This window comes from Delphinus delphis, chromosome X (genome assembly GCF_949987515.2).
Source record: "Delphinus delphis chromosome X, mDelDel1.2, whole genome shotgun sequence".
Classification (NCBI taxonomy): domain Eukaryota; kingdom Metazoa; phylum Chordata; class Mammalia; order Artiodactyla; family Delphinidae; genus Delphinus; species Delphinus delphis.
In genome coordinates, this window is record NC_082704.1 from 76,112,842 (window position 1) to 76,137,757 (window position 24,916).

Sequence of the window (24,916 nt, forward strand, 5' to 3'; positions counted from 1 at the left end):
AGGATCACTGAACTAGTTGTCTGTCGTTGTTTAGCTCTGTGACCTTGGGCAAGTCACTTAGCCTCTATGAGTTGGTTTTCTTTTCTGTTAATTGAGGCTGATAATCCCTGAGAACTTTCTGAGGCTGAAATCTCTGGGTGACTGCTATAGTGGAGGGGCCTGACACTTGGTAGGCTCTCTGGAAAGGATTTGTTAGTGAAAGGCTTACACATGAATAAAGAGGAACCGCAAATATGAACTTAGTTGCTGGGTGACCTTGAACAAATCCCATTGTCTTTGTGCCTCATTTCTCTCTGTTACAACTTGGAGGCCTCTTTTACTTTCCTCCCTTGGAAGGATAGAATCCCTACGTCCCAGCCCATGTCGTGGGTCATTGGTGGGAAGCTGGGATTTTTTTTCTTTATAAGAAGCTTTCTTTTATTTACCCCCAGCTCCACCCACCTCGCAACCTGGCCACACATGGCGCTATGAATACCAGACTAGCTTTCTCTCTCCCTATCTCCTGAAAAGATAAAAGAGGAATGTGGAAGAAAGCCAAAGTTAATTGTGTTTTTATTTAGTGCCTTTTCAAGTCCATCAAGCCAGAATCACCTAGGCACTTGGAAATTAAAAAACAATTCTTTGCTCCCAGGTCCTTAGCTAGAATTTGTGATGAGCATTACTGGATTTCATGATATGATTAAGAGTTATGTTAGAAATTGAAGGCTGTGGACAAATGACCTAATTAGAACAAATCTGCACTTTTCACCTTTATCTGTATCATTTTGTTTGGGAAATTCTCATTGCCCCGGGGACAGGGCAAGAAGATAAAGACTACTGTATAGTTTTTTATTCCTGCCACATTTGTCTTTTCTCACAATTCTATGAGGTGAGCAAGGCCAGGATTCTTCCCATTTTATGGCTAAGTAAATTGAAACTATCAGTGTTTCCTCTTAAAAGCAGTGGTGTACTAGAAAGAGCATAGCATATATAGTTAGCTGTTATCAACCCACCCATACCAAATGGCCTTGGGCAAGGAGTTCATTCTAAAGATGCCTTCTGCACTTTGTTTCTATCTATGTCTTATTATAAAAGTTAATCAAGATAGCAGAGAAAACTAGGCAGATGTCACTATATAGCTCTGGCTAGGTTGGCACTGAACCACTAATAGGCAGCTCAGGTACATCTATTTGACCTATGATAAGTCCACCCACATATCATCCAGGGATGCATGAAAGGCCTTGCCAAATGCAGAAGAGTGGCCCTAGATCCTGTGGCCCTTCGTGCCCTGTTTGGAGGTTTTCTCTTTGTAGATTTATCTGGTCGTGCCTTTAGCCTAAAAACTGGCTTAGTACCATCAGTTGTTCCCACAGTCATCCCAAAGGATGGGGAAGGAATGCTTTGGGTAAACCCCATCTCATTTTGCCTGAGCTTTAGTGAAGATTGTATGCCTTTAGGACTTTATCCCTTTTACTCCAGGTGGCTCAGGACACTGGAAAAATGAGTGTGGAATGACAAATGTAGGGAGCCAACCAGTAGCTTGTCCAGAGCTAGAGGGGACCTAGCTAGAACGAGACAGCTGTAGGTGCTAATCCATATGCACATATCTGTGCACTGTCTTTTTGTAGTGGTGGTAGTGGTGGTGGGAGGGACCAATGTTAGTCCATGATGCTTAAACTAAGAAAGTCACTGGATGAGAATGAGGAAGAACCCATAAGCCCACTCCCTTACAGTACTGCTTGGGAACCTGCTGTCTGGGGAGAGTCAAGGACTTGCCCAAAGTCTCATAGTTGGTCCTTGATCCTTGTCTTGTCTCTCTGTTCAATTCTTGGCTGCTAGACCTCATATTTTTGAGGCCTCTTGGATAAATGGAGTGGTGGCTAACCCTCTTGGGGAAAGCACCTATGAACACCATATTCAGAAAGTGACAGATGAAATTCAAACCCATGTCCTCTGACCTGCTTAGGAGCAGATTAATCCAAGTGTCTTAGAGGACACCTGTTAGAAACAAATTGTGCAGGAGGAAAATTAGTTCAGTCTTGCTGTCTATCCATGCCCTCTACCCATACCCACATGTACACACACACACTATAGGTCACATGTGATGCACACACTCAGACATATGTCCAGTATATTTGGGATACACATGGGATACACATGTGGGGTATGCTTTCACATTGACACACTTGGAGCACACACATTCAGTTAACCATAGGGCACACTCACTTGCACACACTTGGCACAGGTAGGGTACATATATACAGACACATGTGAGACATGCTTATGCAAATTTGTTTGTGGACACACATGGATACATATAAAACATAACTGTACACTCACATGTAGGGCACACTGAGATGCATACTCAGATATACTTCTACCCCCAAGCACACACTCCTAACGACTTACATGGACAAACAACTCTCCCACCTTGAGACACATTTGAACACACCTATGGGACACACTCACATGCCCCACACATCCCTATGGGACACTCTCTGATGCAGAACACATTCTAAGACCAGCTGTCTCAGTCTTCCAAGTGGGCAAAACAGGGCACTGGCCCCATCTGGTGGGCCTCTATCACTTTGCTCTGCACCTTTATCCCTGAAATCAGGCTTCAGAGGGCAGTGAGCTCAGGAATAAAATGGATACTCAAGGTAGCATGTGTTATAGCAGGCTCCACCAGTCAAACAAAACTTAGAACTGAGCCCTGAGATGTTAACAGGCAGATGGAGAAGATAAATTGACACTGATCAATGCAGAAAGCTTGAGCCTGCTCCTCTATCCCCCAATGTAGTTACAGACCATTAGGGAATGATATGATTGTGAAGTAATATCCTAGAAAACCTAAAGTAACTGAATATTAAAGTTTGTTTTTCTTGGGAATGAAGTAACAACTTGGACCAGAGTAAGTATATCTAAATTGTGGGTGGGAGGGTGTGAGGGGAAGTAGTAGGATGCATAAAGGGGGGCAGAGGCTCAGCCTCTCCTTGGCCAGTGGTGGTAGGAGAGAATAGCCACATGCTTAATGACCACAGCCCTGCCCCTAGGCATACCAGCTTAGGCCATCTGGCCCCACTAATGAGGGCTATTTTTAGAGTTTCTCAAGCTAGAAACCAGGTCGGGGTGTCCTGGGGAGGCCTTTCTGGCCCTTAGTACCAAAGGCTGGAGCTGGAAGAGGGGGCCCTAGACTGGATCTGGGTGAAGGGTGGGAAGCAGTGAGACAGGTGGCTAGAATATGCCAGGTCTGCCCTGGAGCAGCAACCTCAGAGCCCCAGTGGATTACTGTTGACTGTGACAGCCTCATATCTGTTTTTGAACTTTGGACTTGAGATCAAGAAAAACAAATTTCAGTTGCTATTCTGCCACTTAGGGTATGTCTCAGTCAGGTTTCCTTCCTCTGTCTGAGTCTTATTTGTTCTATAGGTAAAATCGTCAGTATTGTCTCTCAGACGCTGGCAAGGCTCAGAATTGAGAAAATGCTTTGCAGATGTATTTGTTCTTCACCAACAGATCTGTACTTACCCTATCCCTAAGCTGGTCTCGATGCATGCCAGCTACTGAGCCTGACTTACAGAGTAGCAGTAGAAAAAAGGCCAAAAAGGGGGCCAGGGAGAGGCAACCTCATGATGTCAGGTTGGTCAGAGTCATTCTTGGATCACCCTCACTCATACAGATGCTTTTCAGTGCCAGGTCAATCCTTTCCCAGAACACAGGTTTGCAACATTTAGGTGGTCATATAGCTTTGGCTCCTCAGGAACTCTATGTAGGGAAAGTGGGGAGCATCAGAAATAGGGTCTCCTTCCTAAACTAGAAAAGGCAATCTCAGATGGCCTGTACCTGCCACCTGCCAGAGGAAGTAGCCTCGAGTGCCAGTACTGGCTCTGATAAAGTGTCTTATTCTAAGTTCTGTGCCCAGGGCCATTTCACCTGCTTTGTTGAAGGGGGTGGGTCGGGAACTAGACTATGTAGCACAAGTTCAGATTTCTCCTCATCCCATAAATTGTGGGCAAATTTCTTCTGAGTCTGTTTTCTGGTCTGTAAAATGGGCTTAACTGTTAAGTTTCAGGATTGTGGGGTGCAAGAATTCATGGTGACAAAGTATGTGAAAAGTGCCTTGTAAAATGTTGAACATGTTTTACTATTATTAAGAGTTCAACCAGGGTGTGATTACAGGTACTTTGGAGGTAATCTAGGAGCTTATCTTCAGTCTATTTCTCAACTCCTTACCCCTACCCTTTTTAAAGTAGTATTGTCTCCATTTTGCAGATGGGGATACTGAGTCTCAGAGAAGGAGGGACCAGCCTGAAGATACAGGATTAGGTAGTGGTGGATTCAGGTCTAGAAGCCATGCCTTCAGATTATATTCAGTGTTCTTTCTATGGCCCCAAGCTACCACCCAATGAATTATAGTGCTAAAAGGAAGCTGCTGGTGGCAACTTAACATATGTTAAAAATTTAGCTTTGTCTCTGACACGTAGCAAGGAATGGGGGCTCTCTGGGACCCAGCCTTGCCCAGAAGTGTCCTGCTTGCCCACGAGAGGCACACTGACTGACCTGTCATCCCTTCCACAGCAGCTCATGTCCTACTTGTCTCTTGCATATTGGAAGCAGTGAAGCGTTGGAGAAGATGCTAAGCTGTTGTGAGAGGGAATTGTGCTGCCCATTTAATTCACTTCAGGAGGATCCCTGAAGGCACTTGATCTACCTTGGCCACCCCCACCTCCTCACAGCTTCCTGGGTACAGAAGCCCTGTGTGACTGACCTGCCTAAGGGGTTGGGCCTAAAGGTATCTGAAGAAATAATGTTTAAGGGCCTTGATCTGTGGAGTATTTTGCCAACTCTTGAGGGATGATAGTGGAAATCCAAAAACCAAAGCTGGGAGGGTCCTTTGAGACCATCTGGGCTGACTCTCACCTGGCCTTGATGTGGACATTTAAACCCAGCTAGGCTGACTTTTTCTCCCTTAGTGTGCTCTTCCTTGTACACCACAGACTCACAAGCTAGGCCATATTTCCTAGAGCCTTTCTAGCTTGTTTATTTTTGCTTTCTCAGCCCGGGAGAAGGGTGGGTAGGTACAATGAGACACAGTGGTGAGAGGAAGGAGATGGAAGAGTATGTGGAGCTCAGGCCTTGGGGAAGAAGGCCTTTTGTGTCTTTTATCATCTGTCCTGCTGCTAATACATTATTTTCCTGTAATTCACAGATTGGCTGTGGGAGCCTAACCCAAACTGTTGCTATTTTCACTTGTGCTGCTAAAATCTGTATAATGACTACAGTATTGGCCTTTCTGGGGGATTGGACAAGCAATGTCAAGGGTGAGGAAACTGGAAGAAGAAAGGAGAGAGACACCTTCTGTTCTTCAAGTTTGAGAAGCCAGAGAGGTGAATAGGGAACGGTTAGTCGCCAAAGCCCTGCCAAGAAGGAGCCACACAGTTTCTTCAGCTCTCTTGACCCTAGATACCTCATTTAAAAATGACTTTATTTTTGAAAAGGAAATACATTCATATGGTTCAAAAGGTACAAGAGGGTACACAGTGAAAAGTCTCACTCTAGCCCTGCCCTCCAGCCACTTGGCTTCTTCTGCAGAGGCCATCAGTGAGTCCTTCCAGAGAAATGTTCTATGGATATATAAACATATATGAATATATTCTTTTTTCTCTTTTTTATGGTAATATACACACTGTTCTATACCTTGCTATACCTTGAAGGTTCTGTGATCCTGTAGGAGCATGAGGATATGCTGTGGAGAACAGAGGTTAAGAGCCCTGGTTCTAGAGCAAAACTACTTGGGTTTTGCTTCTGGCCCTGTATGACCTTCAGCAATCACTTCATCTTTCTGAACTATGGTTTTCTCATTTTTAAAATGGGGATCAAACAAGTTAGTATATGTAAAAACTTAAATTTGTCTCTGATACACACTAAGCACTCAGTAAATTATAGCCATTTTTTATTATTAGAAAAATATTGGACTGTGAGTCGGAAGATTTGGGTTCTCTTCTGGCCTCTGCTCCTGCGTTACCTGAGGGACTTCCTTTGTCCAATCCTGTTTCTTCATCTTTAAAACGAGGTCTCATCCCTACTCTTCTTACCTCCCAGAGTTGCTGGGAGGATCTAGTGAGCTTATGAATGTGAATTGAATATGAAAACAACCTAGAACTATAATGTGTTTAGCACATGGTAGGGGTGCTGCTTACTCTTTTCTGGAAGCTGCTTTAGGTGGCTTGAACCCAGTGGCCTGAACTGTGTGGAGAAAGCAGTATTCTTCCTTCTGGCAGTGGAACCCAAAGGCCATTACTGTACTAGAGTTCTATTCTGGGTAGAGGTAGCCAATGACAAAAATTTGAAATAGTCAAGTTTTGTCTTCTGACCTTTCTTATCCCACCCCCTCCCTCTTCTGCCTTCCTTGTTTCCATGTCTCCTTCAACTCCCTTCTGTCTCTTGACAAAACCTGCTTTTAGAAGCAAGGCAGCAGCATCTGTCAAAGACAACCCTAACTTTCCATTTGAGATAACCTAGCCCAACTAGCTCAGGGAGGAGTTATATCTGCTTAAGTTCAATACTGCAAGTCAGCAATCAAGCCAAGCCTGGAGCCCATTCTTCCCATCCCACTTTTTTCACTAGCATTTCATTTTAGTATAAATTTGAAATTCAGATTCCTTAGCAAAGACATTTGGTGATACTGGAAGTGTCTCCACCTAGCCTTCATACTGAGGTGTTCTTACCCCTTCATTTCCAGGGAGGGTCAGATTTGTTTGGGGCCCTGAGAGGAGCGTGAGGCAGGTGCTGGATGTAGTATTCAAGGGGTGACATCTGTAGAGCAGAGGGAGGAAAGAGCACCAGAAAATGTCTAAAACTGATTTCCAAAATGAAGCTCATGGAGAAAATATTAGAAGTTCTTTATATATTAAATAGTTAATCTCATCATTTAATTTCTATTTTTTGTGGAGATTTTTTGTAAAACACATACTACTTTAGTAGCACTTAGATACTGGGGTAGGTGTTTATTTTTTTAACCAATTGACAATTTTTAATCAAAACAATTGACAACTGTCCTTCTAAAAGACTGTAGGCTTATTTTCTAATCTTGACTCTGCTGCTGACTAACTTGACACATTAGGTAACTTCCTCTTACTAGAGCCTCAGTTTTCTTATCTGTAAAATGTTGGACTGAACTAGGTGTGCTAGCTCTTGGCAGTCTCCAATCCTGGCCTTCTCTGAGTATAATAATCTACTCTTTCAGGCTTTTGAGCCCGAGACAGAGTCAAGAAGAGTTGGTTCAAGCCCTAGCATCTTACTGGATGCTTTATCCCTCAGTCAGCTTCCCTGGGTCCCTTCCCTTCTTCACCCCCACCTCCTCCACCTAGCCCAGACAAGCAGAGGATCTCTTATATAAGCCTGCCTGACCTACTTGAAGTTCTTTTGTTATAAGCACAATCACTTTTCCTGCAGACACAAACCGGATGCTATCCTTCCTGGGCCCTGAGGGTGGGTCTGATTGTGCTTCTCATGTGTCCTCTTTGGCAGCCTAGGTTTAGATGTTGCATCCCTCTTTCCGTAGTCTTTAAGGACACAGTGTGAAGGGGAGCCAGCTCAGCTAATTTGAGTCCCCTGTGGCCTGATCTAGTGAATGCTCACTGACCACTCCTGCTCATCCACCATTTTTCATGTCTGCTGGGAACCCAGGAATATGCTAGACTTTGTCAGGAGAAACATGACCCACCCCTGAACAGGAAATGCTCCTGATAAGGACCAGAAACACTGCTAAATGCCTTGGCCAATGTCTTTTCTCTTTCAGGGAGCAAAGGAGAAGAGGGAAATCAATAAGCTACTGGAAACCATCTTTCACTTTCTGATGGACTGTTTAAATGCAGATTTCTCTTTTGGGCCATAAGGACTCCCCAGGAGACAATTACATTCTCCTTGGAATGCCTGCCAAGGCTAGAGCCTTTGCAAGCCTGTGTCCTGGGTGGGCATGCTCAGTAGACTTCAAGGTGGTTTAAGTTGATTGAAATATGTTTATTTTTCCTCTCTCTTCTCCAGATATAGGAGCATGTCACAGTGCGCCTTACTAAATGCTGTTCCTGTTCTCATCACCTTAGACCAGATGGCCACATTTAATACAACATTAGAACTATTAGTTCCAACCTATCTCCTCCACTGCTCCTCCCCCCACCTACAGTCCTCCTTCCCCTACAAGATTTTAACACGACATCTGTCAAATGGATAAAAAATTACTTTCCCTTCTTCTCTCTGCCTTGCCCACCCACCCTCTGGCTGTGGTGTTGATGAGTATAGAACTATACATGTGGGAGGCACGGAGGACAGATTCTTCATGTAGTTCTAGCCCCCTCCTCCTACCCTTCTGTAAACCTAGAGGAGCCCCACCCCCACCCCTTGGAGGAACGCCAAGGCTGGCCTTCAAGTCACAGTCCAAAGAAATTTAAGGCTCCCAGGGCTGGTCCCCGTTGAATCACATAAAGAAATTCAAGAACCCAGGTGCAGGGCCCAAGATGGGTCTAGGTCACCTCAGGCATTTGGGGCTTTTTGAGCCCTCTTCCTATCCCCTAGGCTTGCCCTGGCCATCTTTCAAGGTATGAAGGCAACAAGAGACCCAAATGGGTGGCTGGAACTTAGTACCCACAGCAAGTCCAAGAAGGGCATGATGCCCAGAGTAGGAATATTTTGGAGATATGGCCTAGTCTGACTCAAGGCAGAGACAGACTGGGGTCAGAGTAACCTCCAGCTTGGGATGAATTGCTTCTGACTCAACTCATGGAGAGTACATTGCTGAGTCAATTTTTTTGCTAATAATTTGTCTCTTAAAATATTGGGAGCTGACTTGGGTAGATTGAACACAGCTCTAAGAAATTGTTTCTAGATTGTAGTGTAGAGAGATGCTGCAAGTATTTTCCATTAGGGCCATTGGGGGCCTCAGTGTTGAAGGTCAGGATGGGGGTGGGAGTGGGTGTGCAGGTGCAGATAGTCTCTTGAAGCAGACAGGGAAAATCCTCCTAGACAAACTGTTATAATTCCTTAGCCTGCCTGGAAGCTGACACAAGAAGGAGAAGCCAGGAGACAGAGTTTCAGAGATTGTGGTTTCTTCTGAATGGGCCAGTGCAGTAACAGGAAATTCTTGTACTTCAAACTCTGGCTCTAGAAAGTTTAAAAGACTCTTGGTCTCAGTATGATATATGATTTAGAATCACTTGGGCTCCTTGTTAAAAATGCTGGGGTGATTCTGAGCAGAGGGTCTGGGGACCACAAATCAAACTGGTGTAATGAATCAGAGGCACCTGAATAGTGCCAAAATAACCCAAAACAGCTTGACTAACTTTTATTCCCAAGATGCTTTGAAGGTGCAAGCTGATGCTTATCAGGTTGGGAACTATTCTGGTATGGGAGACTTCTCCAGCCAACAGTATCATGGTTGGTGGTCTGGAAACATTTCTTCTCTCTGATCTGTGCAATACTTGGCCCAGTTGGCTGCATTTTCTCTAAAGGACTTATTCCTTCAACAAGACCAAACTCTTAACGTCATGAACTTTGGGGCAGCAGCTGGGTCTTACTTCAGAAACTCCTGGGCCCATTAGGTTGAGCTAGTGGCTGAAGTTTCATACCAGAAAAGTCCATTGCTAAGGTCTACACCAAACAAGCAACTTCCCTTACCTCATATGTTTGGGCACCGTTATAGCTGAGATCACTTTGTAACTTCTCTTGGAAGAGGTTTAGAAAGAGGTGTTATCCTTTGTTATTAGTCTGTGATGAATGACAAAATGTCCTGGATGGCTTCATATCTTAAGATGCTTGCCTGGGTTTCCCAAGCTTTTAGTGGCTGACAGGTGTGAGTTGGCTTGTGACATATTGGCGTCTGGATGAGGTGGTCTGTCTTGCTCTTGCTGAGCGACCTGCATCTACGATCACCTTTCAAATCAAGCCAGCCTAGCTGGGGTTCATGTTTCCCAGGTGTGGCTAAAGCCAACCTTCATTTTATTAAAATGAAAAATGGATGGTACAATGAGATATTGAAGAAAGCCAACGCTTAATGACTCACAAATCACATGCCCAAACTAGGAAAAAGATGATCATATCATGAAAAGTGACAGTATTTGCATATTTCCTTTTAGTGCATTTAGAGCCATCATCACTTAAATGCATTAACTATTCTGCTCAGAAATGAAATTATTTAGTTATGGGTGATAGCAATACCCTGATTAAAGCTGAAACTAGCTAAGTGTGAACTATTAAGTCACAGGGAAAAAAAAAGCAATCCTTATGATTTTTTTTTTAATTCATGTTGTTTTTTCTTACCTGACATCTCTTCTTCTTTCCCTGATGACCACTGAGCATCTGCGAAGATCTTCAGCAAAAACCAGCCCACCCCAGAAGCCGCCTGGTCATAAATCCTACCGGCAATGGATTGGCCTATAGGCCACCTGGTACATGTTATGCAAACAATTTCTTTGGCCCCATAGAGTATTTTGCAACCTGAACAGAAATGCTCACTCTGTTGCTGTGTTCTTCCTCTGAGCTTGCCTGGTTTTAGGGCTCTGGTCATAGAACTTTAGAGGCTAAAAACAATGTTGTTCATTAAAGATTAAGCAGATGTTTTAGATTTACTGTTCACAAGTGTACAGTCTGGAGAATAACACCCTGGTTGATAACTTGAATAACTCCACATTGTCTAATATCTTCTTCTTATCCTAGGTAGAAATTAGTGAAAGAGTCAAGGGAGAGAAAATACAGGCTGGAGTCATCAGAGACAGGATTAAGGAGCAGGTGGGCCAAGATCCTACGGCAAGGAAGAGGCAGCATAGCTCCAGTGTCCCTACACTTAACCATGGCCAAGGGAATGGCTGAATCAGAGGCACAGAGGTAGGAGTTATCTTCCTGCAAGAGACTCAGTTTGACTAGAGTGGAAGGTCCCTGCCAGGTTCAAGACAAGGATTGGATCCATAGATGGGGCTAAATTAAGGAGAATTTTGAGAGATTGACAGTAGAGAGTTCTTGAGGCTTCTTGAGCATGGATAGTGGCACCAGCAAAGAAGTTTTGTGAAGTACAATTATTGAGTAGCTTGAGGAGGAAAGAGACCTGTGAGTAGCAGGAAGGCCAGTTGGGAGGCAACTTGAGGTGATAAGGGCCAGACCTAGGATAAGGCATTGAAATAGAAGATAAAGGGTTTTATCTGAGAGAGATACATGTAGAAGAAAGAAACAGCACACCCAGAAAAGTTATCAGAAATGGGAAAAATGAGGAAGGAGGGGAATGAGGCCTTATTATGAGTTTTACATATGTTTTATTGGAGGCAGTAGCAGGCCCCCAGGGAAATGTGGAACAGGTAGTGGGAAATATGGAACTGGAGGTACTAAGAGCCAATGTCATGAGAAAGATGATTTATCTGAGGAGCTACATGGAGAGAACAAAGAGTAAATGTCCCCATTGACTTTTGAATAGGGCAGTCAAGGGCTAAAGTGGGAAACCCATTCCTCAGTTTTCCCAGCCAGTCTGAGTGGCCTGTGCTTTAATGTGTCACTAACAATGCCTGAGTGAGTTATATTCAAGAAGGGACTAGTCAGTGCCAAGTTCTCATTTTCCTGAGTGGAGAGCAAAGAAAGCATACTGGCAAGCACAAAGATGGGTGAGAAGAAATAAGCTGCAATAATGAAATTCCTGTCCTCTGCAAAGCTCAAGTGTTACCCTCAATAGAAAGCCAGGGCTGGAAAGGACTTCAGAAGTCATCTATTTGATTCAAGTCTGTAGCTTGATGGATAAAGAAACTGAGACAGGTAAATGGACCTATCCAAGATGATTCAATGAGTTACTGGCAGAACTTCCTCCAGTAGCCAGTCTTTTGGTACCTCCCCGCTGTTGTTGGAACAGTCTGCTTTACATCTTTCCAGAAGTGGGTGAGATTGTTGTCCTTGAACACTTTGGGCAAGATAACCAGAGTCTGTTTACAAGGCCATATGAAAAGGACATCTAGTTTATTCAGGAGAGAGAATAAAATCCCAGCCTATTTTAGATGTGCTTAAAGGGAACAAAGGAAGGAATCTTGCTCTTGTCCATGCCTAGCTGTTGAGGGAGGGGACCTTCTGAGAGGATGGGGGCAGGTACCAACTGAGAAAACCTTACAGAAAGGCAAAACTCCTTCATACTCCTCCTTGTCCCCTTGTGAAGCTTCTCAAAATGCAGGCCTGGCTCAGCTACTTTCATGGCAACTGGAACATATGCTATTCTGAACAACACTTTTTTTAACCTTTCCCTCTTCTATTTCTTGCCATTAAAATTCTAGTATTTCTGGCAGCCACCCAGGCTAATTAAACAACTATTTTGGGGGTGGTATTGCTCAGCTAGAGGGCAAGAATATGGAGGGGAAGGCAAGTGGTACAGCTCTGGAAAACTGGTGAGGGCTTTATTTCTGTGTTGGCAAGGCCTGGCGTTGGGAATCCTCCTTACATGACCCAAAATACCCATTCTCAGACATACCAACCACTGAGGAATGCCTCCTAGACAGGCAGGGAGCCCAACCTGTGGGGGTGGCATGGGGATCCTTGGGAGAATGAGGCATCAGGAGAGGCATGGCTAAAGCCTAGGCTAGAAAGATTCTCTAGGGCAGTGGTTCACCAAGTGTGATTCCTGAACCAGCATCGTAGGCATCCCCTGGGAACTTGTCTGAAATGCAAGTTCTCAAGCCCCATTTCAGACCTACTGAATAAGAGACTCATGGGGCCTAGCAATCTGTGTTTTAACAAGCTTTCTAGAGGATTGAGAACTACTGCTTTAGGTCATTTACAGGGTGGGCTGGTCTCCCTGGAGAGAGAAACCAGCTGGGAGACCTCTCTCCCTGCTATCTTGGCAGGTAGCGTTGGGGATGGGCAAAAGCAAAGCTATACAATAAGCTCAGCTAGAGATTCAAATCTGCTCTACCACCTACTAACTGGGTAACTGTGGGCTACTTGGTAATATCACAGGTTATCTTCAGTAAAAATGGGGATGTTAATGCTTACCTTGGAGAGCCATAGAGACTAAGATCACAAAAGAAAGTCTCTTACCCAATGCCTGGCATATGTTTGCAACAAGTGTAAGTTTCTCTTTCTCCCTCCTTCCCTTTCTTTCTCCCTGTTTTACTTTCTTCCTCCCTTCTTCCTTGCCTTCTTTCCTTCCTCCTGAAAGGGCCCACTGGACACTCCAAGTTAGCTGTAGGCACATTCCTCATTGTTTATCAGAGACCAGCCTAAGAGATCAAACTCCCAATGCCTACAGGGTACAGTGATCATATTTCCAGGTTAAAAGTCAGGGCACATGGGTAGGACAATGGGATAGAATATTTGAAATTAGAATTCCTGGGAAATATAGATAAAAACGAATTGGATATCATTCCTTCTTCTTTTTTTTTTTTTTTTTTTTGCGGTACGCGGGCCTCTCAACTGTTGTGGTCTCTCCCGTTGCGGAGCACAGGCTCAGCGGCCATGGCTCACGGGCCTAGCTGCTCCGCGGCATGTGGGATCTTCCTGGACTGGGGCACGAACCCGTGTCCCCTGCATTGGCAGGCAGACTCTCAACCACTGCACCACCAGGGAAGCCCGATATCATTCCTTCTTTAAGAATTATATCAATATTATGACTCTTCCCCCCTTTATCTTCTTATTCATGTCCAAAAGTGTCTTTGGTTTGGGGATGCAGAACACTGTATGTCCCACTCACTGGTAAGTCTGAGCAAGAACCAACCTATATTTAGTCCTGTACTCGAAATGCCCTGAGGATTGGGAATTATTTTAGAAGTCACATCAGCACTGTCCCAAGGCCAAGAGCTATTTGGGTACGTTGCTGGAGTAACCCAGTACCACCTTCTGGCTTTTTGTTGGGCTTGCAAGATGAAGAAGTTGGGATAGTTGGGAAATTAGGAATTTGGGGGGGGGGGTGAATAAACCAGTTATAAACAAGAAATAAAGAACTTAAGTCTTGATATAGCCACTCCCAAATGGACTTTTCTTGGCTTTCTTCCTCTTATAGGTAGCTCTGTACGATTTGATAATTTGATCAGCTCCTGCTACTCGAAACTCTTGTCCTTGATTTTTATGAGATTGCACCCCTTGGTATCCTAACTATGTTCTGACAGCTCCATTTTGGTTTGTTTCTCTGGCTCCTCTTCTCTTCCTTGCTTCCCATTATTGTTTTCCTACGTTTCTGGCCTTCTTTCTTAGCACTTTCTTCCAGGGCAAACTTCCTTGGTTTCTACAATTTCTTCTGGGCCATTGACTCCCAAACCTGTATAACTATCTCCCTTGATCTCTCTTGAACTTCAAATCTACCTGCATGTCCTGCTGGCCCCCAACATTCAGCATATCAAAGAGAAAACTTATCATCTCTTCTCCCCTTCCAAAACCAACATTTCCTCATAACTTACCCTCATGCCTTAATGATCACACTTAGGATTGCACTCCCTCTGCCAAATCAACTTTGGCCTCCTCCTTTTACTCAAAGGAGATCTAAATACCTTCAAACAGGTCTCCAATCCATCTTTCTAGCTGCCGTTCAATCCCACTCTTCCCAGCCCTTTCCAACTCCACTACATATTTACCATCAAATTTCCCATAGCCTTCACCTTTGACACTTTACTCTGCCTCACATGCCTTTCTTGTTCCCTACTCTGTAACAATCCTACCCATTCTTTTTTTTTTTATCATCTTTATTGGGGTATAACTGCTTTACAATGGTATGTTAGTTTCTGCTTTATAACAAAGTGAATCAGTTATACATATATATATGTTCCCATATCTCTTCTTTAAGGCCTATTTCAGTGCCCCATAAAACTGTTTTAGAGTCCAATAGCCACACATGATCCTTCCTCTGAAGTCTTGTACTAGGCCAGAGTATACCAGGCACTGTATGAGGCACTATACATCCAGAACTCAGTTCACCTTCTCTACAATTCTGCCTGTGAGGCAGGTATTAATATCCCCATTTTGCACATGAAGAAACTGAAACCAAGGGTTGTATAGCTTGAAAGTCTCATCCATGGCTTTTGTGATATTGTACACCTTACATGCTGACAGTTCCATTTTGGTTTATTTATGTGGCTCCTCTTGTACTCTTCACCTCCCATTGTCACTGTTACTTTCTAAAGTAGCAAAGCCCAGAATGGAAGCTAGATTTGCTTGCCCTTAACCACCTTTGCATACTGCTTGAAGGGCATTCACTGTTGGTACCCAAAGGGCCCTTGATCTTCAGGTAAGGACTGTGGCTGAATCACAGTAAGCAGATCCCTGCACACAGTGGAAATGCACTCAATGAGTGTTGGGTGGAAAATGGATGAGCAAAGTCATATTTATGAAAAATTGTAGCAAGTTAAAAGTCAATCCTGTATACAAAGGGGAGATTTAAAACCAATTTCCAGCAGCCCAAACTTAAAACATCTCAGAAGATAGGGAAGAACATTCCCTTATTCCTGCTTGCATTTGTGACTAGAGAACACAGGAGCCCTATACAGCTACGAGCCACTTCTGGATTGCCCTTCTCTCATTATCTGCACACACATCTGTCAACTCTTGGTTCAGTGTCTTACAGCTTGTGAATCAGGTGGGGGTGTAGAATTATCCTCACTTAACAGATGAAGAAAGTGAGACTCAGAGGCAGCATAGTTTATAAGAGCAGAGGCTCTATAAGAGCCAGACTGTGCCTGCATTTGAATTATGACTTAAGTACTTATTGGCTGTTTGAATTTGGGCAAATTATTTAATCTCTCAGAGCTTCAGTTCCCTCGTCTGTAGGATAGGGATAATAATAGTGTTTCCTCAAAGGGTTGCTGTGAGGATTAAATGAGTTGATGTGTGTAAAGTGCTTAGAATAGTGCCTTACATATATTTAGTGCTCTATATTAGCTAATATTATCATCTTTATCATCCCTTCTTTAGCAAGGTCTTAAATCCAAGTGTTCTTTTTCCACCTTCTCTATCTATGGTGTTATGTTGGGGAAAAAATGGTTCACTAGGCTGGCCATCTTGTGACCTTAGGCAAGTCACTCCTGCTATATTATACCTGATCTATAAAATGAGGGATTAAGGGTGATGATCTTTGAAGTGCTGCCTAGTTCTGTCGTTGATTCCAAGTAGGCAGTGACAACAGGCTTGCCAGTTGGTTTGTGGCCACTGGGTCCTATCCAGGGATTGGCCTTGTCCAGGGCATAGCTGGACTTTGTGACCTGAGTACCCAGGCATGTCAACTGGACTAAATGGGGACAAGAATGAGCCAAGTGCTGCTGGGAGAATCCAAGCATGGAGTCTCTCAAAAGAAGACTGCACTGTAGAAAAAATACAGGCAGTGGAATCAGCCAGAACTGGGACTAGGGTAATTCAAACAGCATCACAGATAGAGTCCTGAGCAGAGCATTGGTAAGTGATGCCAAGATCACTCTTTGACCCTTGATAAAAAGTCAATGATATATCTTTAGACTATAAGCCCTCATGGTGCTCTGAGTTGGGCCTGTATGTGCTTATCGAGCTCTAGCAGCACCCTGTTGGTACCCATCTTTGGCAGGACAGGGGAGACTTCTCTGTAAATACTTATTTTATTGAGGTCAGTGACCAGCAATTCTTCTTCTCCACTGAGGCCAGAACAAGAAGATATTGACTTTTAGTGTAATTGGAAGAAAGCAAATTCAACATATAAATAAATCTCCTCTTAGTCAGGGGCACCAGTAACTGAAGGTGGCTGTCCAAGTCTCTTTCTTTGGGGTTGAAGAATGGAGCCATCTTGTTTATGATATTATGAATGGAGTTCTGTGAGTTCATTTTAGCTTATTAGTAAACATTGGTAGTATGGCATGATAGGTATTAGTGCATATACAGTCAGAAGACTGAGCTCCATAATTTATTACATGTGTGATTGGCCAAAGGACCAGGCCACCACTCTGAGCCTCAGTTTCCTTATCTTTAAAATATGGGTAATAGATCCAGCTCATTCAGTAAGGATCAAGTGATGCAGTAGATGTGAAAACACTTTGTGAACAGTAAAGCATGAGGTACTTTAAATGTGTTATTACAAAAGGTCCTATTTGAAATCTCTTTTACATCCAAGCTGAGGAGCTCCCTCTATGCCTTCTATAGAAGGCACAATGGCTAGACCCCTGAGCAATGAAGGATGCCTCATGCAGAAGCTAACCAACAGAATGCCCTAACTAAGTCAAAAGATCAGTGTGTGTGTTTTCTCCTGTGTGTGATGTGTTATGCATTAATATCATGACCATAGGGGTATTCTCTGGCTGGTATGTTGGAAGGCAGACCTGTGTGAGAGGATGCATGTTCCATATTCTGTCTCTGTTATCTTTAAATTGTTTTGACTTCAGTCTTGTGGAGCCATAATTGCCTTGGGGTCCTTCCTCAAAGTAGGCTAATGGAAAAGATGACTTCTAGAGGACATGTTCAGCAATTCAGTTCTGGGGAGGGAATGTTTGAGTCCTTTGCCTGACAGGACATATGTTCTCTATTCTGGAAATTGTTCCTCCAAATGCCAGAAAGATTGATGACCCATACAGGCTGGAACCAGTTAGGGGAAAAAGAAGAATACATAACACAGTGGTCAGGATGGTAGCCAGAGAGAAACTAACTATTCCCCAACACCCATCCTCATCACTGTGCATAGACAAGTGTCATGAACATATGTGTGTGTATGTTTATGTGGCAGTGGCATAGATGTCTGCCTGGCGCTATGTGGAGCCAAGTCCTGCTGGCCACAAATTCTAAGGACCAAGGTTAGGCTCTGTGCATAGCCCCTGCCTTGCTGACTGAAACTGAGCTTACCCCTTAACTTGCTTATGGTTCAGTTTTGCCATCTATCAGATGTAGAAGTCAACCTAGATTCCCTGTGTATCTTACAGGGTGGTTGTTTAAATCACTGAGTGAATCTGTGACAATGTCGAGTTTCTTGGGAGCAAGGCATCACAGAACGCCATATTCTTTCATACCTATGAACACATGACCTCTCTGGATAGCATCATGTGTGGGTGAGAACAGGAGGCTGCAGGACTGGGGTCCATTATATGTGAGGAATGCTGTGGTCTGTAACTCCTGAGGGTGGGGTACAGTAGGATTAAATAATGTATCACCAACTCTCAATTGGACAGTTCCAAAGAAGAAGAAGAAAGGGGGAGGAGCACAGAGAATTTATAGCAAATATGCTCGAGCCTCATTTTAGCCATTGGTTTCAGACTCTCTGCCCATTCCAGCTCCAGGGCTGCCTCGAAGTACCAAGGAGAATGGATTGGAGCTTTTTCTTCTCTAGGGAAGGAGATCTTGAGTAGGGATAAAATCATGAGGTCTGTGTAGTCCATATACACATTCTGGGTCATTCTACCCACTGGCTAATGGAGAGTTGATAGTATTATTTGTCTTGTAGTCCAGTGGAGCTTGCTCTCCCAATGTCATCTCCATCACCCTACCCTTCATCACTAATATGTGAGTTTTTCCATAAGTAGTAGAGATTTGGGGAGGGGGGCAAGTAAGGTAGCTAGACGTGTGGACTGAACACATTCTTATTTTGTCTCCTAAGCTGATCACTGGAGATTCCATCGTTAGTGCTGAGGCAGTATGGGATCACGTCACCATGGCCAACCGGGAGTTGGCATTTAAGGCTGGCGACGTCATCAAAGTCTTGGATGCTTCCAACAAGGATTGGTGGTGGGGCCAGATCGACGATGAGGAGGGATGGTTTCCTGCCAGCTTTGTGAGGGTGAGTGTCAGCCTTCACTCTCCTCTCCTGTCTCCTTGGCTACTTGCCCCTGGCCTCCCCTTCACCAGCCCTTGTTCTCCTCCTTCCCCTTCTTGTGACTCCTCACATTTTTCCCCATGTGTTTGGTCACCTACCCAGGGCCCGGGCTTCCTTTAATCTTTGCCCTTCTAGTTTTGAGACTTTTTTATCTTGTTTATTTTAACAATCCCCACCTCCTGCCTCCCACCTTCTACCCACTGTGACTTTGCACAAATCACTTCCCTTTTTGCCTTGATGGTTTTGAAGATGCTTTTAACTCTATATTGCTGTGAAATTTTACCTTTCTTCTCTCTCTTTTCTGTTTTCTTTCTTTTCCTTGCCTCCTCTTTTTTTATCCTTTCTTTTTATAGATCTCTTCCCACCCTCTTTCTCCCCTCCCCACTCCTCTCTGCTTCCTTTGCCTCCTTTCTCTCATTTAGGGAAGTGTGAACACCCCTGCGTGTTGTCTTATGATTGTCTACAGCTGTGAATGTAAGCGTCTGGGCTCTCTACCCTCCCAGGGGTTGGAGTTTACTCATTGCAAATCTTACTTTTTGCAAGGTGGCTGGGAACTAAGATGTGTCCAGGGTGGGAAGCAGGCAGCTTGATAGTGCTGGCAAGTCCTTGGCCCCTTTGACATTGTACCATGAAAAACCTGGCCATTAAAAGAAGGGGCTCTTGGGAAGGGGCTCCTTAGCAGTTTCCACTTCCTCTGGGTCACCCATTAGCAGGATGCTAATGGGGAAAGAACATTGGCCTGGTGTTCCAGCTCTTGGCCATCCTTGGAGTTATGAGCTAGAATCAGTTGTTTGGCAATTGTGAGCTCTGATTTTCCCCATATGCAAAATGGTGTTGGCAATTCTTTCATGACAGGGGATATCACAGTGAATTAAATAATGTACATTAAAACAGATTTGTGGCAATACAAGTACCAAAGCCACATCAGGATGTCTTATGACCATCCTTACCACAGCCTATCATCTTTTGTTAGTTTCTTTTGTAATATAAGACTGAAGTCCTGACCCCAAACAAAAGATCAGAGTGGCTTGGGCCCTTGGGCCCTTGGAGAAGGGTCTCAGGATAAGAAGGATAGAAGTGTGACATGAAGGAAGGAGCAGGGCATTTGGAATCAGATAATCTGAGATGCAGATGCAGTTTCAGCTTTACTACCTCCTAGCTCTGTGGCTTTTGGCAAGACTTTTATCTTTCCTGAGCCTTATTTCCTCATCTGAAAAATAGGAATAGGAGACTTTTTATGAGGATTAAATGAGATCACTATGTGAGTAAAGAATCCGACACAGTGCTTGGCACATAGTGGGTACTTAGCAAATGGTAACTTGCTTTATCATTATCATTATCCTCATCATCACCACCACCACCTCCACCTTATTAACTCCAATAAGGTCTATGTATGAAGGCTGGTCATAGTGGTTGAAAGAGGCCTCCTTCCTTGGAGGGCTGCAAATGTAGGAAGCACTGTTATCCAGTTAGAGCAATTTAGGTGAGGGCACTGCTCAGAAGCAAGGAAGTAGACAAAATAGCCTCTCATCCCCTCTATCCTGAGAATTTCTTAATGAAATATCCAGTCCTTTCTCCTCTACCTATATGGAGTCTTCCATCAGAGTTTCCACATGCTGTGTGTCCAAGCTCAGCTTTGTTAGTTGATGAACTGGTCCCAGGGGTAGTTAGAAAGAACACATCAATAACCATGGGCCTTTGGAACTAACAAGGGGCCCCGTACACAGACAGCTTGTGTGTCTTAGGCTGACGGCCCTCCCTTTAAAAGAAGGATTAAACTGCACCCAGTGACAAAATCACCCACATCTGCGTGTATTTCACCTATAGTGAAATGTCATTTTTATAATAAACTGTAATTCAAGGGGTGGGACAAAATATTGAGCAAGGCAGAATGACCCCAGGAGGTGAATGACAGAATCAACCTTCAGAATATCAATGAACTGGCATTGATTTTCCTACATCCAAGTCCAGGAGGAGTGTTTTTCCAAGCACACAGCCCAAGCAGCCTGTTGGATGGGCTGAAGCTGACCTTTGAGAAGACCACTGGCTGGGCCAGGCATGCATAGTATAGAGTCTAGCCTAGTGGTTCTCAATCCTGGCTTCACAATGAAATAATTCACTTGGAATCTTAAAAAAAAAAACAAAAAACAACAAACACTAAAACCCAGGCTCTAGGCTAGTTAAATCACAGTCTTTGATGTTGAGAACGATTTGGCCTAGGCCAGTACAGTCCAATAGAAATATAATGTGAGGGACTTCCCTGGTGGTCCAGTGGTTAAGACTCTGTGCTACCAATTCAGGGGCCTGGGTTCGATCTCTGGTCATGGAATTAGATCCCACTTGCTGCAGCTAAGAGCCCTCATGCTGCAACTAAAGATCCCACATGCCACAATGAAGATCCTGCATGCCGCAACTAAGATCCACACAGCCAAATAAAATAAATAAATAAATAAATATTTTTTAAAAAAGAAATATAATGTGAGCTACAAATGCAAATCTCAAATATAATTTAAAAATTTCTAGTAGCCACACTAAAAAAAAGTTAAAAAGATACAGTGAAATTAATTTAATGTATTTTACTTAACCTAATATATCTAAAATATTATGATAAAATATAATATATTATCACTATAAATTTTTTAATAATATATTTTACTAAGTCTTTGAAATCTGATGTGTTTCTATACACATCTCAATTCATACTGGTCACATTTCAAGTGTTCATTAGCCATATGTGGCTAGTCGCTCTATCAGATAACACATATCGAGACTGAGGACTGTGACAGTAGACCAGGAGCATTAATGACAGAGCCTAAATCATAAGTTAGAGCTCCAATATTCTATTATACCAGCTCCAATATTCTATTCTATTCTATTCTATTTTACCAGTGTTTATTCTTTGAGGAACTAAGATAGCATTCCATGTTGCCTCAGATTGTATTCAGAACGAACATTTGATCATTGCAAACCTTTTTTTTTTTAAGTAATAGTTGAATGGTCTTCAGATCTCTAAAGGAGAGTACCATGCAACCTTAGTGGCCAGCTGTTGTGGTGTCACCAGTAAAAAGAAATGGGGTTAAACTGTTGCATGAATGATGTGAAAATTGACTCCAAGTTAGACCTTTCAGTTCTCATGAATGAGCATTTATGTGTAGGTTTACATTTCTGGTAAGATTGTGTGTTCCTCAAGGAACTGAATGATGGAAGTTATGTAGGCTTTTCTAGTAGATATTTAAAAGTAGAATTGCTATTTCCATTCTTCTACACTGATTTTGGTTGAGGATAGAATGGTATTGTGCAGGCAGTGCTAGATATATTAGAAAATGAGAGACCTGAGTTCTAATTTGGCTCTCTAAAACATTTGACATATGATAATTTGCTTTTAGTTTCTCCTTCACCTCTGAAGCATTCTCTAGAATCTATTCAAGCTCTGACAATGTCTAGGTAAGACATAGCGATGAGTCACACTGAACTGTTGAATCTTCATTAGTACTGATGTTATTGGTAGGTAGATAGGTGGTTTCCTGAGAGGCTGTACCTATATGTTGTATAGTTCCCTTGTTTATCCAGACTCATCCTGAGCTAAGATTCAGTAGCTCCTTGAGAATATCATTCTTAGGTTATTTGACATATAACATGAAAGTATAATGGCAAAGAAAAGACTTTCCTCCTAACTCTATACCAACCGGACACCTTTGTGGATCACTGGACCAAATTGGTCGCTGACATAGTGGAACATCTCCATTTCCTATCTGGAAGACTCATTGCTGTGTGAACATCCCAGCCCTAGGATGGATAATCCAGGGTGCTTAATGCTGTTCTATCCAAGCTAGCCATACCTGTTGTTAATCAGGTTTAAAACCAATGTGGAATCTGAGAAACCCAGATTCTTGCCTCAGTCTGCTGAGTATGCAGCTTGAGCAGCTTCCTGTACATCTTTGAAGCCCAGTTTTCCTCCTTGTAAAATGGGGATAATTAAGTCTTTTAAAAATCCTTTGTAACCTGAGGTATGCTGGATACCTGTAAATAGGAAGTGTGATACCACTTTGGTTACTGTACAAGAAATTGCTGGGTTTATGTATCTTCTATTCAGTCAAATATCTGCCTCTCCTGTTGTTCAGAATTTCATTCTGTATGTATATACATGTATTGTGTGTGTTCTGAAAGTCTCTTTCTTCTGTACTGGGAATATGACTTCACAGGAGCAATACAGGAGTTGATTTACCTTCCCAGCAAATGGTCAGGTTAAGTGAATTACAGCTTGCTGAATATTAGTCCTCACATCTAACTGTTGACATCTTCAGCTGCTTTCCTGGGCCAGTTTCCCCTTTGGGAGCTGAGAGCAGACTGCTGGGATATGATTGTGTCTCTAAGTAGAAAATCCCATCCCTGTGGTGGCCCTCCTTTCGCATGCTGGCCCTAACTCCAAATCATTCAGGTCCATTTCTTTTTTTTTTTTTGCGGTATGCGGGCCTCTCACTGTTGTGGCCTCTCCCGCTGTGGAGCACAGGCTCCGGACAAGCAGGCTCAGTGGCCATGGCTCACGGGCCCAGCCGCTCCGCTGCATGTAGGATCTTCCCAGACTGGGGCACGAACCTGTGTCCCCTGCATCGGCAGGCGGACTCTCAACCACTGCACCACCAGGGAAGCCCCAGGTCCATTTCTTTTATCACCATGTAAAAATTGGCCTTTGCTCTGACTTTGGGCCATGGCCTGGGGACAGCTTACTACCCACTTGAGGGCAGGCTCTGTACAGAATACATGACAACCTGCTATTGTCAGTGGTAGGTGAGGCCTGAGGGACAAGATATGGGTTTGTTCAGAAAATAAAGAGCCTACTCAGATGCCATCAGAACATATTGTCCTTGTTTCTTCAAATTCTAGATTTCCCTGGTTTCTGGACTACATGGATGCAGGAGATGAAAGGATGAGCTAATCAGGTCATTACCATCATTCCTTACAGTTGTACAGATTAGATGTAACAGAAATTAAACCTCTACTGTTCATAGAGAAACCCACTGCTCCAGAGTGTTACTTGGCTTTTAATTATATAGTGTCTATTTTTGTTTGCACTTGGGGAAAGTTTTTCACCTGTATGAAACCCTACTCACAATAGATTTACAGCTGGAAAGACCCATCTTGGCCAGGAGTAGCTGACTTAGATGTTTACAGGGCCAGGCAGGTAACGTACATGAGTAAAGCAGTCTGGTACCAGGGTTAAGTGGGAGCCTGTATCCAGCTGGGAAATCTATGCCCTATATAAAGGGAGCAAAAGTGACTTGGATGGTTCTCATTGGTGGGATAGGTTATAGGAAGTAGGGAAGTCCAGTGAACTCAGATCTTCCAGATTTTTCAAGAAAAGCCAGGAATTGGATTTTATTCATATTTTTGAAATGTTGACCAGTAATTCACATTTTTAAAAGAAACACTGTGAAGAATAAACTGAACATATCAGCAGGCTAAATTGTAACCCCAGCTTGTGACCACTGCTCATCCTAATTTCTTCATTTTATAAATCCTGAGGAAACATGGGCTCAGAGAATGCAATTGACTTTCTCACTCATGTAGGGAATTAGTGACAAAGCTAGTACTTGAACCCAGGCCTCCTGAATCTTACTTTAGACAGGTGATTTAAAGTCTTTGTCTAGTAAGTACAATGTCTAGACTTCTTCAGGTATGGTTTCTGTCAGTTTACTGTTTTCCTATGAATGGGCCATAATGTCCTGTTTCTTTGTATGCCTTGTAATTTTGTGTTGAAAACTGGGCATTTTGAATATTATAGTGTGATAACTCTGGAAATAAGATTCTCCTCCTTCCCCAGAGTTTTTTGCTGTTGTTTGTTGAGGGATACAGTTGTCCATTTGTTTAGTGACTTTTCCAAATCTTTTGTTTTTTTTTTTTGCAAAGACTGCCTTCTTTGTCATGTGTGGTAATGGAAATCTCTATTCCATTATGTCATTGGTCAGCCAGTGACCTGACAGGGATTGCTTTTAGATACTTGGAGCCAAAACAAACAAACTACTATCCTGGTCTTTGCAACTTGGCTCAGAGCTGGGGCATTCCTTCAACACTAATCCAGACTGCCCACAGCTCTGCCTTAGTCTTCTTCTCCTACTCTCCTGATTTCATGGAACCTGCAGATTCTCCAGAAGTGCAAGCCTACAATCTGCT

The 24,916-nt window shown here is 43.4% G+C and overlaps 1 protein-coding gene across 8 annotated transcripts in view; it reads left to right on the forward strand.

The window, feature by feature from the left end:
- The window catches only part of ARHGEF9 (Cdc42 guanine nucleotide exchange factor 9), a 205,757-nt gene that overhangs the window by 10,200 nt on the left and 170,641 nt on the right, over positions 1 to 24,916 (forward strand). For 5 of the 8 annotated variants that reach the window (XM_060001609.1, XM_060001608.1, XM_060001611.1 and 2 more), the window contains exon 2: positions 18,530 to 18,709. The exons of 2 other annotated variants lie outside the window; for them this stretch is intronic. In XM_060001609.1, coding sequence (XP_059857592.1) covers positions 18,584 to 18,709 — 126 coding nt within the window. In that variant the 5' untranslated portion in view covers positions 18,530 to 18,583. Of the gene's footprint in view, positions 1 to 18,376; positions 18,436 to 18,529; positions 18,710 to 24,916 lie in introns of all 8 variants that reach the window. One more of the 8 variants, XM_060001610.1, reaches the window with a different exon arrangement.